At 42.4% G+C, this 18,922-nt stretch overlaps 2 protein-coding genes across 4 annotated transcripts; both read right to left on the bottom strand.

Annotated features, from left to right (window-relative positions):
• Nucleotides 1-545: 545 nt before the first annotated feature.
• Nucleotides 546-6,466, bottom strand: smtna (smoothelin a). Of its 2 annotated transcripts, XM_076289330.1 has the most exons (9): nt 6,105-6,466; nt 5,357-5,436; nt 4,235-4,339; nt 3,437-3,512; nt 2,626-2,763; nt 2,274-2,334; nt 1,999-2,110; nt 1,129-1,280; nt 546-822 (listed from the first exon to the last, which is right to left on the bottom strand). In XM_076289330.1, exons 3-9 carry the CDS (start codon nt 4,331-4,333, stop codon nt 672-674), a joined length of 789 nt encoding a protein of 262 aa, XP_076145445.1. In that variant the 5' UTR covers nt 4,334-4,339; nt 5,357-5,436; nt 6,105-6,466; the 3' UTR covers nt 546-671. The 2 variants fall into 2 exon arrangements, with proteins under 2 accessions (XP_076145445.1, XP_076145446.1); XM_076289331.1 differs by lacking the exon at nt 5,357-5,436.
• A 1,564-nt stretch (nt 6,467-8,030) lies between these two features.
• Nucleotides 8,031-17,058, bottom strand: slc35e4 (solute carrier family 35 member E4). 2 transcript variants are annotated; one of them, XM_076289329.1, is made up of 3 exons: nt 16,948-17,058; nt 15,087-15,691; nt 8,031-12,533 (listed from the first exon to the last, which is right to left on the bottom strand). In XM_076289329.1, exons 2-3 carry the CDS (start codon nt 15,670-15,672, stop codon nt 11,893-11,895), a joined length of 1,227 nt encoding a protein of 408 aa, XP_076145444.1. In that variant the 5' UTR covers nt 15,673-15,691; nt 16,948-17,058; the 3' UTR covers nt 8,031-11,892. The 2 variants fall into 2 exon arrangements, with proteins under 2 accessions (XP_076145444.1, XP_076145443.1); XM_076289328.1 differs by lacking the exon at nt 16,948-17,058 and having other exon boundaries at nt 15,087-16,219.
• Between the last annotated feature and the right edge of the window lie 1,864 nt (nt 17,059-18,922).

Raw genomic sequence — 18,922 nt, 5'->3', positions numbered from 1 at the left:
TCTTCAACCCACACATTCTGTATCTGTGTTTTTTTTCTGCCTACATGTCTATTGGCACGAGCTAATCAGTCAGGTGGCTGTTGCTATGCTGAACCACTCAACCATCAAAAAACCTTGCTGTAATTGACTGCATCATGGGCTACAGTTTCTTCAGAGGAGTTTGCGCGTCCAGATTCCCTGTAATCTCAGCAGCTCTGATGTCCATAATAAGAGTTTGGACTTTTTCTAAAACGGGACTGTTGTAGCTCTTAGAGAGAGGCCCCAGCATCACCATAAAAAGCCATTTACATGCTGCACGTCACAAAGTGAGATTCATTTACATGTGTAATCTTACAAGAATGCACTAATCCGGAGTACTGCCCAGCTGTTCCGTCCCAGCCAGCGCAGACACAAACACACTTGCATCATGCAGATACAACCATCAGATGCATTTCTGTGCATACACTGCATACACACACACGCACAACTACCCAGAATAATCATTCCCAAGAGACTCCAAATATGCACTCATAAACACACGCAAGAAGTACTGCCTCACTAAAGGGTAGCATATCAAATGCATTTTATTTTTAAAACTCGACACAGTCAAGATCGCATTCTCATGAAAAATATCTTTTCCCTAACATTTCTCTCCTTCACCAGTGGTCAACTACTCTCCATGTAGTATCCATCTACGGGGTTTTCTTTTTGGTTTTGACCAGGCCCTTCTCCACCAGGCAGCGGTAGAACTCCTGGATGTAGGTGTACACACACTTCCAGTCTGGCTCCTTCATACGCAGCAGGTCATCCACGTCCAGCAAGGCAGGGCAGCCACCCAGCTTTCTGTAAGACCGACAGTCAAGAATAGATCACACACAAACACACACGTTCAAAATATATAGTAAAATATGAATACACCAACTCACAGACACACACATGCACGTTTGTGCACACAGCACACACACACACACACACACACACACACACACACACACACACAGTAAATGCAGATGCCCTTCATTGGTGAAAGACATACTGAACAGATTACATAAAGCTGAAAAGATAAGGATAAAGAAAATATTGGTGCAGGTACATTTACCAATGTGTGTGTGAGTATCTGTGTCTGTGCTTGCCGATCTGTGTGCTTACTCTGCAGTCTTGAAAGCCTTCTCGAAGTTGGCCTTGCGGTCATAAGGGTCAAGGGTACAGTACTCAAAGCCTTCTGGAAAAAAACGGTGTACTAGAGCGCAGAATGCCAAACCATCCGCCCAGCTGGACGAGAAGTTCTTGATACTAACACCCTTTGGGGCAAGCAAACATAAAACATTACTATGTGGATGTACATGCATGTGTACATGTGTACATGTGTACATTGTGTGTGTGTGTGTGTGTGTGTGTGTGTGTGTGTGTGTGTGTGTGTGTATATGTGTGTGTGTGTGTGTGTGTATGTGTGTATGTGTGTGTGTGTGTGTGTGTGTGTGCGTGCATTTGTGTGTCTTATATTTCAGAGATGATGTGGTTGCTGATTAAGGAGAATTCTGCTGATCTTGGTTTTGACATGTACCGTTGTATTTATTGGTACATTGTAAAAAAAGTCATGCCCAGATGATTAAAGCAAACGGCCTGTCAGACTTTACTACTGCCTGCAAGGTCAGTTGGACAATATTTCAGTGAGACTAGGAGAGAAATAGAGGAATCAAGGCACATCAATAAAATAATAGAAATCTCTGGAATGGTACTATTTGGTGTGTTCTTTCACCTCAGTGCTATATTCCTTGTGCGTATTTATATACAGACTTTTACTGTTTCACGACTGTTATCCCAACCTAGCTCTGAAAATAGACTGCAGACTTGCCTTTTTAAGTATCTACATTTCATATTCTATTTTTGTACTGTGAACTTTGATATGGCATTAGCAGAGCTCTCAAGGTGAGTGGGAGAAGTTAGTTGAGATATGTTGAGAAATGTTTGGATAGGTGATACATACATTGAGCGGCACAGCATTACGTCCTTGCTCACCTCGTAGGGTTCTGTCTTAGCCCGGCACCAGTCCAGTAGCATCTGCTTGACGTGCTTGCTGTTGGGGACTGCAGCCTCCCCGAAACAGGGCTGAGCTGTTGGGCTGCCTGGGCTGCATGTCCACATGGAACACAGGGCTTGAATCATGTCCACTATCTTGGGCTATTTTAATAATGTTAAAGACTAGTGACAGTATTAAAGAGGGAAATCAAAATGGGAATCAAGAAAAGAGTGGAAGAGTATCAAAACAAACATTGATAAACAGGATTACTGACCTGTCTGGTGATTTAGGGCCAGGGCGGGATGAGGAGGGTGCTGATGCTTTGCCTGTCATCTCTGCACACAGGAGATGAAGGGAGGAGTTGGGACAGCCTGAGATTTGTTTGCGTCTAGTCACAGAGCCCTCATGTTTTGATGGTTGCTTATTACCCTAATTTGGTCATTACATTTTGAATAATATTCCTCTTGTTCAACACACAAGGTTGCCCAAATCGTACCTTTATAAATAATAATTTTGGAAAAAGGCATCAACGACTTTGCAAAACAAGATAAAAAATGTACTTTTCCCTTCACGGTGCTTGTTAATGATCCAGTGCGGAGTGTTTTGTGGGGCTTTGAAGGACTCACTCTGCTGTGGCTGCTGGGGAGAGCTGAGGCCATTAGCAGCCTTCTGGCCTTTATTCACACTCCCCGCCAGAGCGCCAGGACACACGTCCTGCTGACGCAAGTCCTTCTGCCTCGACCCACGCTCACGCTCGCGCTGTTCTGGGTACAGGGCGAATGGAGAGATGGATAGAGGGAGAGAGGGAAGGAGAGAGAGAGAGGCAATGAGATAGAGAGGGTCAAATATAGGGAGGGAGGGACACAGGAAGAGAAATAGATGGGGCAGTGGGATTAGAAGGACACAGGATGAGAGAGCCATTGGATGAACAGGAGGATAGAGAGAGAGAGAGAGAAAGCAGGAGTAGAAAAGAGGAAGGGAGGGAGAGAAAGCAGGAGCAGGAGAGAGAGAGGGAGGGAGAGAGAGAGCAGGAGCAGGAGAGATGCTGACAGGAGTAAGTGATGATTCTCAGGAGTGTGATAGGCGAGCTGAAATTTGAAAGCATGTGAATAATAGTACAAGGCCAGCCAGCATTCCACACTCTCAAGGGGCAACAGCTCTCTGTTCTCTACTGATCACTTTGAGCTTCAAGGCCCAGAACTGATCCTATGTATATTTTGGTAATCTTCATAATATTGACCAATGTAAGTAGCAGATAAATTATTACAACATTATAAAATATAAATTGCTATTATAATGAGAATACATAATTCTTATAGTTGAAAAGTATTATTAAAATGCTGGCTAAAGTGGTAGTGGTAATGTTCTAGGTAAAGTCATAGCAGCTGTAGTAGTATTAGTTATGATTTATCATTTTATTTCCAGCTTTGGCAGTACCTCGTTTCCTCTTTAGCAGGTCCCTCATTGCAGCACGAATCATTCGTCTCTGCTCAAAATCCTCAGTCTTGTCTAGCTGTCAGAAAACAGTGTACAGTTAATAAGAGCTTGTACATACTCGGTGAAACATTGGTCAGCCGTCAAGCCATGGAACTGTATGGCCGCTGCTGTCACATCGGAAACACTTGGCCGTGAAGCTGGGCATGCACTCTATAGAGTCTTTGTGTCCACAAAATGGGAAATGGAGGTGTTCAAATTCTAGTAAATTCTGCCAATTGTTTTTCTTTTTTCGCTTTTGTAAGTAGGTTTATCTTCAGAAAGCATATGTGGACTAAATATTACAGTGTTTCACATTTGGAGAGGAGGTGTAAATTAGATTTGATTTTACTATATGCACATGTTGTGCATAAAAGTTATTAATTTACAGCATGAAAATATTAATCCATATAAAAAAGTGTTCATTTGCTAGATATGTCAGTGCACTTTTTTCAAATGGAAAAAAGGGTGGAATGTCTGCACACTTGCTCCCATCAGGAATTTTTAATGACTTTCACCAGTGTGTAACGTTTCGAGGTTACGCTCTTCATCAGATCTTTTTCAGAGTGCACTTTTTTCACTCATTTCAATCAGCTATCATAAACCATAAAGCTATCGTGAACAAACGACAAGAGAGGTGCAAACAGTAATAACAGCAGATTAGTTATAAACGCAGTAATTCTCCTCAAGACAAACCACATGATGCTGAACACCGGGTGGTGCGAACAATCCCTGTTTGGTGAAGAGGATGTAGTGGCTTACCATGTCATTAAGGGTCTGTTCGTCATCGATGGCTGCAAGCTGTTCGCTGGTGAGTGGGCCACTGCGTGGGGCTGCCTGAGCGCCTGGTCCAGCCTCCATCGCCAGCTACAGCCAGGGCAGATGTCCAATGGGAACAACAGGGATGGAAATGCAAACATTCACAGATAAAAGCGACATAATGTTATTTTGTCACAACACTGGATTATGTCACACTAGAAGGTACGTCAGTCTGATTGATGAAATGTAAGACAAGGTATAAAAAAAAAAACATTGAACATAATAAACAGAAGATTAACAACAATTCAAAAACAACAGTAAACACAGTGAGATAAATCATGCCAATTCATATAGTCATAATCAGTACTGCAGACATTTAACAAAGATGTACATACTCAGTGTTGGGTCAGATTACTTTGAAATGTAATCCATTACTGAGTACAGACTACACACCAATTTTTGTAATCAGTGATGGAATCAATTGGATTACAATAATGTAACGTAATCTGATACTTTTGGGTTACTTTTGGATTACACGACTGTTTTGGGGGAGCAAGATAGGGATACTTGATAGGGAAATGACTGGCATTGTGTCGTCTACATTCCGTGTCCATTCACTCCAAATTGGGTCTATCTTAATATTCTATTAACTACACTGTATATTGACTGCATGATGTAAAGCTATATTATGTATTGAAAGACATAATCAAAATGTAATCAAGTAATCTTTGACAATGCAACTATAATCTTATTACACATTTTGTTTAATCTGGTCTGATTATAGTTAATTGTTTTTTTTTGTAATCTGATGACGTAATCCAGATCACATGTAATCCATTACTACCCAACCCTGTGTATGCATAAAGTACATCTACGCACTCACACTCAGACATCAGCCAAATAAATGAATAAATATATAACTAAATAAATAAAATCTATATAAAGGGTGCAGTCTAGAGTGCTGTAAGGAGTAATAGTGTCAGAATTTACATTTATATCTTATATGTGAATAGGTGAAACATAAAAGTGTCATGCTTGTAATATATATGTTTGTTTGTAAAACATAAATATATTTCTTTGGCCTGTGTATGCATTCACACAGCCAATTCCTCTCATCGGTTGTACCTCTCGGTCCAAGAATGTTGTTAATTTGTAAATCCAGATGGTGTGTCACACCTTCCACTCCTGAACTGGATTACACTCCTCTGTGAAGGGGAAGATCTCTATGAGATAATTTTTTCCATCAAATCTGGACAGGCTTACTGAAGCTCAACAAGTGAGAAGCCTGCATGGACTGAAATGTAACATACTGCTGCCCGACTCTGAACATAAATAGAACATGACATTTGTTGTAAAGCCTCCACTATCAGACCATTAATCTGAGCATAAACACAGAGCATGTTAGTTTGGACTGAAATAAACCATGCTCTCTGATGGATTGATACATCAACCAGAGTGTGACGTCACTCATCTGCAGCTCACTGGGATATAGAGGGGGAAACAACTCAGGGGTTGAAAAACAGTGAGATTTACAACACAGTAAATATCTGAAATTACGTCCCCAAAATGAAATGAAATCATAACAACGTTAGGTACAATATTAAGTACGTAAGTATATAAGCGTTATGCAAGTTAAGTTAAGTTATGCATCTCCATAGGAGGTCCAATGGTCAAACAATTTAGAAATTGTACCAGTAAAAATGTACAATTTACACTTTAATAAAAGCACTTCATGATGTACGTTTACTTTTCTGTTCAGATTACTTACAGTTGCGTAACACGGTCGTTCCATCTGATTTAACACAAAAAGATAGACGTGTTCTAACAGAATGAAGTAGAGATGGGGAAAGATGGATCCTGGAGTGACACTTACCAGTGGTGATGGTGTCCGCTTTTCCTTCAGGAATGGTCAAGCTTGCTGTCCCTAAAAGTTCTGCGTGAACACAAGGGGTTCAACCAGCTGTGCTGCCCTCTCCGCTCTCCTGCTTGGGAACTGGTCTAGGAGGCAGTTTTCCCCTCCTGAAACCACACCTCTCGTGACCTTGAGGGTCTGCAGCAGTCTCTCCCCAAACAAGTGAAGAGACAGAGAAAGAGGCTCTTGGGAGGTGGAGAAAAGGGGGGTGAGGACAGTTCAACATGTTGAAGAAGAGGTTGTTCTGGCACTCGACCAGAGACATCTTCTTGTCCCCCTCCTCCCATCACTCCTTTAACTCTCACCCTCCTTCCCTCCCTCTCTCTCTCTCCCTCCTGTTCCATACCTTCCTCTCTGCAAATAACAACTTTTTGCTTTTCGTGTTTCAAGATTTTTCTCAGTTCCCAGGCAAACATCTCGAAGTAAGGAACCAACGTGAAAGATAGGTACTAGTTTGTGCCTGTGAAATATAAATAGATATTTTATGTAATGACATAATATGTGCTCACGTGAGTGGAGGAGTATGATGGGGGAGAGAGACAGGGAGAGAGAGAGAGAGAGAGAGAGAGAGAGAGAGAGAGAGAGAGAGAGAGAAAAGTAAAGGGTCAGAGTCAACAGGCAGGGCAGACCGGGAGAACACGGCCTTATTAAGGCAAAAGGGGGGAAAGATGTTTCCTAGCGCCATCATCATGTTTACAGAAGCCAGAGCTGTTCTCCTGCACTGTTCCCCTTAGAAAGAAAAACATGTTCATTTGTGATTGGGTCTCTCTCTCTCTCTCACACACAGTCTCCCACACTTATGCTATAGGGCTATGTAAGGCAAACCATATGAATAAATCAAAGGAACAGTGGAGTAGTGGCTCCTATCAGTGGTGATGGAAGGTTATTACCACTGACGGAACAGCTCCAGCTTTTACTTTGTCAGATCCATCGTGTCTTTCCACTGTTATAAATTCAAAGGACAAACCCTTGCAAACAGAATGTCTTGGATATACACAACAGAAAGAAGTCTGTGCTTATATGGGTGAATTTGAACAACTGAATGACTTGGAGGAAAAACGACTTCCCTAAAACCATCCGTCTGCAAAAAACATGACAGGAGATCCCTCAAAGCCGATGCAGGCAGGCAAGAAAGTTCCACATTTGGAAGAGAAAAACGAATGGGTGCTATTTTTTACCCCATGAGGCATCTGTAATTCTTCATGTACCGTTTTCAAATCAGTTCTAATAGCTGAACATGGGCAGCATAGTTTTATATTTTACTTCACTTGACATACCCCATACCGCATGACTGGACACTCATTAGGCGTCAGAGAGGACAGTGAGTGATTCAGTCAACGCTCAGTAAACCATTTCAATTTAATTTGCTGTTAGCACGTAATGAACTTTACTGTCCCAAGTAAGGACCATTTCAGGCAGGATTAGCTGTGGTAGTGGTCAGTGGCTAATTTACAGATTTATGTGTGGATGTCTGGTGGTGGGGCCTGACTTATTTGGAATCATTAGTTTAAAGGTGGAGATGGCAAAGACTGATATAATCATAAATATATATATATATATATATAAATTTAATTTACTGAATTTGGCTTTGGTTAAGATGTGGCTGGCAACACACCCAGTGCATTTTATAACAGAAAAGCATTGTACTGAACCAACCTTAGTGAATAAGCATTCGACATTCATGAGGTCAATCAATAATTCTACTTTTTTTAGCAGCTTCACATATCATCGGTTTGCCCATGCAATGACAAAGCCAGCTAAAGTAATGCAAAGAAATGAATTATATATTGAATATAAAATTTCAAGTCATTCAGGCCAACAGAAGGTGTGCTTTAGGTCCTCATTAGTCAGTACTCAGAGAATATAACTGGGATAAATCACATTATTTTGGCTGCTCTTAGGAGAGTTTTAAATGTCTCATTTCTTCTGATGGAATTAATGGGAGGGTGAGGTTAGAATTACAACCAATAGCACAACTTTAGTCTTTGTGCAAATGACAAAAATGTAGCAAGAATCTTTAGATTACATGTCAAACCTCTAAGACCTTCAAAGACAATAACATGCAATAACATGTGGCTTGAGGAAACGTGTGTTGGATGTAACTGCAAACACAAAAACACCAGACAGAAGAGGGGTTCTTGAACCAGTATATTTAGCCAGCTTTTCATGATTGCAAAATACATAAATATAATAAAATTATTTACATCTAACATTTGACTGACATCAGACACCTCATATACACAGGAGCCTATTTTTTCCAATCAGGCGGTATTGTCTGAAATTCGTCAGTGCAATTTTGTGCTGCAACCCATTTTAGTTTATTATGATTTGCCTTGATGGCTTAATCAACTAAAAACAAAAATACAACAACAACAGCGTGACCAAAATGCTGTGTTCACAAATTGAGGTATATGAATTTTAACTGACAGTGATCACCCCACCAACAAGGTAAGTGTGTATACAGTGTTGTGGAATCGGCATCCGTTCTGATGTGCCGACCCTGCCTAGGACCTATTGCTGCTTATCCATGCAAAAGCCACAATGCTGTGCTTGTGAACAAAGACAGGAGGCTAATGTGAACAGTGATCGAGATCCTGAATGGGTGGCAATTCAAGTACAAGGTATGAAGTACACATTTGGGTAAGTTAACGCATAGTAAGTGGTAATCCTCCTAAAAGAAGTGCCTTTTGGCTCGGTTTCCTGGATGAATGGAGCCATAGGGTTCTTCTATTAGGAAGTTGAACCCTTTTTTTCTTGGAGAACTTATCCAGGTTTGCCACTAAACCCTGTATTTGCAATACGTGCCCTGATCACAGAAGAAAATGGAGTTTAAATGACAAGGAACCCCTATTGGCACATGTGAGGACTGGAGGGGCTTGCTTGGGTGACGACTGCGCTGACCTGAGAAAGCACTGGAAAAAGTGCTTCTAAACACTCTGACCGCTGCACTGACACGTGGAACAGTTATTTCCGCCACCTGCCCTCAGGACAAGAAAACAAGACTAGCTAGATGTCAGGAGAGCGTAAAGAGAGTGAAACATTGTGATCTTGTTCTGTACAGGATGGAGTAGATATGCGGTCTAAGAATTATGTTACGTCACTTATTACAGAAATGCAATTATGCAATCCCTGTCATCAAGACACTTAAAATAAAAACAAAACGGAAAATTGGAGCAGATGAAGACAAAGAGGCTGATTATTTTGTATGATCTGCTTGGTATGTGTACAAATGTGAAACTATATTTTTGTGTGCAAAATCCGGTTTTCAATCGTTAACGTGTGACAAATTTGGTCCTCCATCAAAACATTAAGAAAACCTGTTTTTCAACATTCTCTTAAAAGTATAGGTAGGCTATTTATCATGGTATTTGGATCTCATTGGAGGGTATTAGGACCAGACAGACCTTTGACAAGGTGGTAAAGAATAGTAAAAAACAAAAACAAATTAACATCCAAGACTTAGCGCACAGCTGTGCATATTTAGTCTAAGATTATGTACATTGTTTTTTTTTATTTTTTGTCTTATGCGACTAGTAGGCACTGAGCATAAAAAGGGCAAATTACATATCGTGATGATTTCTGTTTTATAACCACAGCAGTAAAGGAAGATGTCTTTTTCTGATTGCTATTAATGGTAAACATCTCCCCGCATACTTACATCATGAAAAAATAGCTAGGAATGATTGCAAGGATCAAAATGTACTCCTTGAATGTGCTGGACAGCACCTTGAGTACCTCCATCTTGAACTGCCTTTTCTAAAATGTCTGACATGAATTCTTCCAAATGCTTTCTAAATACACTGCTTGATTTACGTTGAGGGCCTTTAAAGGACCAAAGTGCTCATTCCACCCAGCAGGGGGTGCCACAGCATACGTTCAGCACAGACTAACCTCAACGGAGCCGCAGTGCAAGAACCCTTAGAGAGACTATTTCCTCCCAGTCAAAAATTACAAATTTCCACACACCAAAATTGGAGTGACTACTTATAATACTGCCTTTTGTTTAGGTCAGATATAACTCTTAATAACAAAAAATAATGTAAAAGAAGTAACATTTTTTTTTCCAATGACAATCAGCACCCTTCTAGGCCATGAGAGGTAAGGCATGACGCAGGGTGGTGTTCGATGTCTCCTCTGAGGGAAGCTGAGGTGAGCCTCATTCTTGACTCCATTGGGAAGACTCAGTTTGAAAATGGAGCGAGACCCATGCGACACAGAACTATTAATAAAAGCCTGCGGGCAACAGAAACCCATTCAGTGCTCATGCTTCGTTCCAACGCCACTCAGCACTCAAACACAAAAAGGGGCTGGTGAGTGTTTCTTCAGGGGTTGGGAAGTTCACTGACAGCAAGCACAGGTGTAACAGGTTACGATAAAGGGACAGGATAAACATGGCTGGCCTTTTAGATGAGATATATGGACTCCTCGTTTTTTTTCCCAAGGTTGATGGTTGTTCACATCAAAGGATGCTTGTACCTGCTGGTTGTCCACAGTCATTTAAAAAAAAACAATGCATACCAAACATCGGCAAGCATGATGTGTGCGTCAAACCACGTAATGAGGAACACGTCTCCAACTGTAAACAAAATCAAGACCAAAAAATAAATAAAAACAAAAAGAGTAATAAACAACCGCATGCTCATTTGACATATGGCCTTCCATACTGTCAGCTGCCTCAAGTTAACCTCCCCAGTAGTATGGGGAGGTTTGGTTGGAACAGTACCTCTAATTATACACAATGGCTTGGCATGTCTATTCCTGATGGACCAGTGTGTGTGGTGAAGGTGACTTTGGCCTAGAAAAGGCTGACTGACAGATAGTCAGACTAATCTTCTCCTGCCCAAAGGCGACCTTGGCACACCTACCTGGCACACGAGAGCCCTTTGAAAGCCGATATGCCCACCTGTGCTTTACATCAGCGGACCCAGTCCCCCGTGAGAACTGATCTGATCACAGGAAGAGGAAGGATGAGTCAGTGAAAACATCATGACTGTCATCAGGGCTGTAACCATCTCGCCTGTTCTCAGATCAGTTCACACATGAGCAAAGGGCCCAAGGCTACAGCTGAGGAGTGTGAAGACCAGACTCATTTCCTTTTGTCTCAAAGTTCCTCTTTCTTGGTAAACATTGTGCCATTTTGCTTGATTTCTTTCAACTGAAAAAGTGCGTCAAAATTCTCACTCCTGCCCATGTGGTGCATGCGAAAAAAGGTTAACAGGCAAAATAAAAAAAAACCCAAAACAAACAAAAAAGGAGTGCATGCTTGCTTCAGCCAATTTTCACAGTGGTATGAAGAGGACAAAGAGTGATATGAGCTCACCACCACTGAGCTCTCTCAGGCTTCTACACGCCCCTCTCTTGAGAAAGTGAGCAGGTTTGGGGGGGGGGGGGGGGGGGGGGGGGTAGAGTGTACCTCTACTCTACAGTGGACACATTTGCAAAAAGGCATCTCTATCTGCCAGTGTGCATCAATCTCAGTGCCTCTCAGGACTGACCTCGTCTCCCCTTACAGAGGACGATAATAAAATAAATAAAAGGTTGGCACAGTGAGGAGGTAAGGGGAGGGGTACAGGAAGGAGAAATAAAAAAAAGAGAGAGAGTTCTGAACGGTGTCTGTCTGTCCGTCTGTTTTCCGAGGCATGGAGACGCTTCTCGCCTTGGAGGTTTGTGCTGCCCACCTGCGTCAGCATGTGCTCCACTGTGAGCATTCCACACTGTATCTTTCACCATCATTCCGCTTCTGACCGCCTCAGTCCAACTTGTCCTTGTGTTCATCTAAAGTCTCCTCCTTCACCTCTTGCCTCTCGACCTCTGACGTTCCATCCAAGTCGGGAGTCTCCGGTTCTGCTGCTGACTCCTCCCCAGATTGGCTCTCTGCCAGCAGGCTGGAGTCTTCGTCCGGCACCCTTGAGCAGCAGTCCAGTAGTGGACGGACCATTCCATCCCCGTCCCTCTCCCCGTCGTCCGCCTGGCTCTCCGTCTGCCGGGCGTGCCGCGCGTCCAGGTAGCCGGCGATGAACTCCGAGTGCTGGTAGATGAGCATGCCGGAGAGCGTGAGCGCGGCGCCGGCGCAGCTGAGCGCCGACAGCTGGCTGTCGAAGAGCAGCTGCGAGAGCAGCAGGTTGCCCACCACGTTCAGGTTGCCCAGGATGTGCAGCGTGACGGCCGAGGTGAGCGTGATCACGCAGCAGCTGGCCAGGTTGTACAGCACCGAGCCCAGGCAGCTGAGCAGGATGAAGAGCCACAGGTGCCGGTCGTAGCTGAACGGCGACTCCAGGACGGCCCAGTTCTCCAGCGCCAGGGCCGCCACGATCAGGATGCAGAAGCTGGGGATGGACATGAGGTAGAGGAGGAAGACAGAGTTGATCTTCTCCTCCTGGAGTAGGATGCCTGGGGGGGGGGGGGGGGTTAAATAAGACAAAATAAATAAACAGATAAACAAAGCATGAACAACAAAGTCATGCAAGATGAGAGAAAATAGGTTCATAAGGTTGAGGTCGTCAGCTATTAATGTATAAATGCCTTGAGCCAGCTTGAAGTCCACATACAAGTAGATCATTTCTATATGCATAAAGCATGAGGTTTTATGAGTGAACGAGAGCACTGTCAAAACTCGACACGTGCCGTGCCAAAGTGTGACACAGAAAGTAAACAACACCACCGGTCTTAATGATTCCAGGAGCGATCAAAAATAGAGCTGCGACACACGACACTTTTGGGACCGACCTAGATGAGTATTTCAGTCTGGCACTGAGGGAGAAACAAGGGTGCTAATGAGTCAGATCACATGAGAAAACCCAACCTGAAGACATTCTGAACAACTCACCGAAAATGAACATGGATTGGGAAGTTGGAAAAGTTTGGAAAAACATACGGCTGTAATAATTAGGCTAGATTTGAATGGCTGCATTCAATGAGTCCTGCATAGGTATGGAAAGGGGGAAAAAAGGGACCGAATATGCCAGACTTAAACTTAATGTGATGTACTTTGTACCACCCACACACACACACACGTCACTAGAAAACATCTTCATTACATAACTAATGAGGAACGAATGAGCCAAATGTCCTCAAGACTAAGAGTACAGAACACATTTCATTTGGTTACATTTACAGCTGGTATGTAAGTAGGCTAAATTATAAGTAGCAATTCATCAAGTTTAAATTTAGCTCCTAATCCCCCTAATCAATAGACCAGGCACACAAAGGGACAGATTTCACCAGTTCTCAGATTAGCTGGTTTTCACCTTAATGGGCTAGTATTATGTTGGCACACTAAATACCAGTTAGTTCTTATCATTAAATAAGAAGGCAGGAAAATATGACGTAGTTTGTGTGGAGTTTGATAACAGTCGAACATGATATTCAGCCGAATGCATCTTTTAAGATGAGAAAACATCAGCGATATAACTGATAAAGACTTTCAGGAAGCACTATATTTGCCTTGAATAATAAACCACTTATTCAATCAAGAGTTCTCTCTCGCCCTCAGGATCCAAAACTCAGCCAAATTATTTTAGTGAGGGTGCCATTTAAGATAATAAAGTCCAGCTGACACTCATTCTTGTAAGCAAGACGAAAACAAAACAACTTGTAGACAGCCTCCTTATGATCAGTGTTGGGCAAGTTACTTCAAAAGTGTAATGCATTATTTATTACTTGTTACAGTCATCTCAAAGTAATTTGTACACATTATAATATTACTGTCTTTGAATTGTAAGGCATTACACTACGTTTACATTACTTCACCAAAATAACAGGAAATATGGATTTGGTGTTCTCAATAGATCTTCATGTGTTCAATGCAGCTCATTACACGGCAGGAGGTGATGTGGTATGGCATAATGACTGAGATAGGCTTAAGGCTAACAAAAGAACAATATAATGGTTGCAGTAATGGCTCATGGGACAATGTAGGTAGGCCCCAAAGGCCAAAGGTCACTCACAACTTAATATAGTAAAATATAGCCATAGTGAAATTGTATGTTGACTTTAAATGGTTCTCATCATTACTGGTTGCCTTTCCTTCCACTTACAGTGTTGTAGACTTAATGCAAATAGTTTGAGAATAATGGCTACGATCTTTGTCTGTAAAAGCAACATTTCAGTTATTCTCACTGCTTGAAATGAGAAGTATAGCCTAACCATGTTAGATCTGTTGCATGAATGGCAGAGATAACTCAAATTCCCTTTCTACAGTCATCTAAACAAGGCAATCAAATTCCAGGACCAGCAATTCTTGGATAATCTTCTCTGGTGCCAATTGAGCATTTCTCAATTTTGGATTAAAAAGCAAAGTAACTTCAGTTACTGAGAATTGTACCAAGTAAAATATTACTGAAATTGTATTGGTAATGCCTTACATTACTGCATTACAGCAAAAAGCAATGCATTACTGTAATTACATTACTTGTTTAATGCATTACTCCCAACACTGCTTATGATGCATCAACCTGTTAGTACTTTGCATTGGGCATAAATGCAAAAGACTGGAGAATGAATGAGCCTCGAAAACAAACATAGTAGGCAAGCGCTGCTGTTTGCCCACTAAGACAGCTGTAGGGATGACTCAGGGCTGCCACCTAAGTGTTCCAACTATGGATACGCCTACCACAGTGTGGGAAGTCACGGCAACAATTGGAAAGTAGCCTATGAACGACGCAAGAAGTCAAAATTAGTTTCTGATGTCACTTTAGGGGTTGATGAAAGAATATATTTTATTAGAAAACGTTTTATCCTCCTCGACCCAAATGTGCACCCCCATTCCCATAAAAACCCCAGAGGGGGAGCAAATCCTTCTGTTACAACGTGTACCTAACACATGTTTTCATGATGACTAGATTACATCATGGTGTTTACAATATCACTAATGTGGACCAAGGGTGTACAACTGTCTGCATCATTATGTGATCGGTAAATGTTAGCTAATGAATTTATACTCACTCTGTTGAATGGACTTAACACCTCGTAGCATTGTGGCGGCGACAACGAAAAGGCAGCCCGTCTGGTCGAACTGGACCTCGCCCATAATGCTGAAAGAGGCTCCGAGGCAGATTGGCATCATAGCGGTGTATTTTATCATGTGGTGTTGTTTTCCGAGGATCAGAGTAGATATGGCCAACGTGAAAATTGGTGTGGTGGTATAGATCATCTGTGCGAAAGACAACTGGACATAGTTGAGCCCCACGTTCCCAAACGCGATGCTTGCGCAAAAAGTTAAACTCAGTAGGAACACCTTGAACTTTGCGCTGGCTGTCAAGTCCTGCTCGCCGACTCCTCGGTGACGGATGACTTTCAGCTTGATCAGCCCGTAGTCCACCACTATTGCGGTGAGCATGTGCAGTGCTGACAGAAGCAGAGGATACCTGAAGTTGTACACGGCAAATATCCATTTGTTTAAGCTGGATATGGTCGTGCCCGTCACGAGCCACACGAAGACAGCGGATAAAAGGTGCAGCATCTGGGGTGGTGTCGTCCCATTGTCCCGCCGAGTCGCCTCACTTTTAGAGAGGCCATCAGTCCTGATCATGTTCTTTGCATCTTTGCGTCTGTAAGGTAAACACATCCTAAGTTCGTATTGCAAAAACAGTACATTCATTTCGGAAAGATATGGCGTGATTAAAAAATAATAGGCAGCTGTCGGTCGCTCTGATTTCCTATAGTTACTGTAACTTTATCGTCCACTAATGACTCTAAAGGTAATAACATATCGTTTCAATCTTTACGAAGGGAGACCGCTTTTCCTGTTTTGAGAGCTGCTGTTGCTATGTTTTCCCTCCCTGTAACAGCAGACACGTGTTACTGTGTGTGTGCAACAGCAAGGCGCTGTTTTATAACTTGTTCCCACCAGTAATTTTGTCTGGGCAGGCGCGCAATGACGACTGGATACTAGGAAAATTACTGGTCTTTCCCACTCGCTCCACGACTTCTCTCCTGATTGGTTCAGTTCAACATTGTTGACCAACATTCTCAAATGCACTCGGTCTAAAACAGTCACACATATGGATATCTATTATAGGCAAGCTATGAGCCCACTGCCCTAGTAACGTAGGCTAACGGTAGGAAATACACTTGTTTTCAATGACGTCGCCTGAAATAGACGGACAGGAACCCGGGCCGTGCGCTCTACTGTCTTTAATAAAGGCTTCGTGTTTTGGCTCGTGATTCCTACTTTGCAGGCTGGCTAGCATAGCTAGTTAGCGGTAGCCAACTAACACAATTAAAAAGATTATTGTTTGTAGGCCTGTAGCGATTCGTTTAATTTAGCAATTTATGTCGAGTCTCGGAGTGATTACACAACACAAACAAAGACAGACAGAAAACAATCATCATTCTTCGAAGAACATATGTTTTAGCCTAATAGTAACGTTTAGGGCCTGCTTGTACTCACACTTAAAGGATTTCAAGCTTGAGCTGTATCACTATTATTCAGCCACAAGTTCTGACGCAGGGAATAACGTTACCCTGCCTGCCTGCCTGGGAGCTAGCACACCATTAGCTGGCTAATACTACAATGACGGGCCCAGTGAACTTGGTTCTTTCCTACAGCCCATCACATGTTTCTCTGTAAATCAGCTGTCAGTAAATAGCGCCTAAGCTGTTTTCTTTCAGAGGTCACGAGAAACGATCGGCTGCCTAAATCGGGATACAAACCCAGACTGCAACCCATGAAAACAGACACCGGTCGGTCGGTGTTCAACCAGACAGTCAATTGACAGCGCCGCAAGACAAACATACTTCACAGCAAAGTACAGAAAACTAGCATACAAAACTATTCACCATGTCATTTTTATCGCGACATTACCTCTCTTATGCTCTTCTGTGTTCGGAACACCTTCACGTGCATTCATCAGCCTTTGTCGATGTCTCCACTGCCCTCGCAATCTCAATTGTTGCCAGATCAGCTGTGCTATGCGTAGTCTGCGTAACGTCACCGCGAACACATCCTGTGAAGCCCATCATCACCGACTGACCCTGCACCATATGACAAACGTAGGTCAGCTACGAGGACAAAGTTCACAGATGTAAATATTTACACGTATGATGTACGTTATCAGTTAAAATATTAAGCAGATAATGTGGTTGGGAAGGAAGGTCATATAATCCGCATTTTTGTCCGCTCGTGAAAAAAATCGGTCTCTGTGAAGGAGAAATCCACAAACGTCGGACCGAGCCGCAATTCCATCCAGTCAAAAGTAAAACGTTAATAATAATAATAATAATAATATTTGCCTGGGTGTGGCTTCAACCAATGAAGGGGTTTTAATTAGCCTACAGTGGGCAATATTTTCCCTCCTGGAAAATAAACAGGTGATTGCTTATGACAAAAGGCTATTTGTGCCAACAAATATTTATTTTTTGACCTGGTTTGGGTGTGTAGGGCAAGGCTACAGCTGAAACATAGCCTATCTGACAGGTTAGTTGGGTTCCGTCCCATTTAGTGATCAGGCCTAAACATGTTCATGCTAAAGTTGTTCAGAAGTAAAAAAAGACCTTTGTTGTGCTATGGTCTTCAAAAAAATTGGAATCTGCCAGGAGATGCAACATGTGGTATGGGCCTACTTCAAATCAGTGGGCACCATGGCAGTATAATACTATAGCCTGACATTAAATAGATATTAAAATAAGCCATAGACATAGGCTACATCCCAAGTCATGCTCACTACACCAGTCTGTGTGTGAGAAATGAGTAATAACATCTTCAAAGGCCAATTGGCTTTTCACAAGCACCCCAGCTTCTTATCTTTTGATGTTTGTAAAGGTGAAAATGGGTTGCTTTATCAGGTTTAGTGTGCAAACATACAAAATACCTCATTGGCCACTGCCAGCGCTTCAATATGTCTCAAGTGGCCTAAACAGAAAACGTTTTCATGAGAACACAGTGTCCCATGTGGTAGCAGTGATAAAGGACAGGGTGTACAGCATACTGTGCACCAGAACACAGTTAAGCCTGGCCCACAAGCAGAGAACAGCCTGGCCCACAAGCAGAAGCATAGGCCTACTGTCATTTCTTATTATTCTCATCAGTACCCCAGCCATAGACAGCATGAGATTGTGCTTTTATAACTTTATGGTTGTAAAAGAATATGCCTAGTGTTGACTGATGTAACCTACTGACTCACTGTTAAGGTTTCCTCTGTGTATACAAGCCTCTTACTAGGCTACAGACAGCAAGTGCACAAGGGCTTATGTCAAGGCCGTAGTCATGATGTCAACATTGGGGGGGACCAAATCTGTGGTGGAGTCTGAGGGACCCCCAAACAGAAGCCCCCCCCCGGTGAGTTTTGTGAAAACAGAAGGGTGGAGAAGAAGCAACTTCACTGGTCCATCCCTGGACCCGTGACTCCATTTGTGTTCAAAATGTATACTTTAAAAGAAATTACAATCAAGAGTATCTTTTGATAACCTCTATATTACACAGAATGTGGTTCTTTGACTTATTACTTACACCTGAAGATTTTTTTAAACTAAGGCTTAGACTCATAGGTTTGGAGCCTAATAAGATTTTGTCTTTTAATTTAGATTTTATTATGCTGGCGGCTAATCACACAATTTTAACGTAGTTTGAAAGGGACAGGATTCAGGAATAGGCTACGCCTGTCGACAGGCCCCTCTGTCTGACTCACCTCATGTTACCGCTGTATGCATTATAGACTGGCTTCTGACAGAAATTACGTTTTGTGCCAACATAGAAACACTAGGCCTACTACAGCCTTTAATTGGTGAATGGAGGTGCAAATTCCTTTCTTTGGTTATTGTCCGCGATTCACATTAACTAG

Source organism: Alosa pseudoharengus, unplaced genomic scaffold, assembly GCF_046254945.1.
Source record: "Alosa pseudoharengus isolate Yale_2024_CS ecotype anadromous, Long Island Sound unplaced genomic scaffold, YU_APseudo_1.1 YU_APseudo_1.1_scf_17, whole genome shotgun sequence".
Taxonomy (NCBI): Eukaryota; Metazoa; Chordata; class Actinopteri; order Clupeiformes; family Clupeidae; genus Alosa; species Alosa pseudoharengus.
Note: the sequence above shows the minus strand (reverse complement) of the source record. Positions and strands in the feature narration are given on the sequence as shown.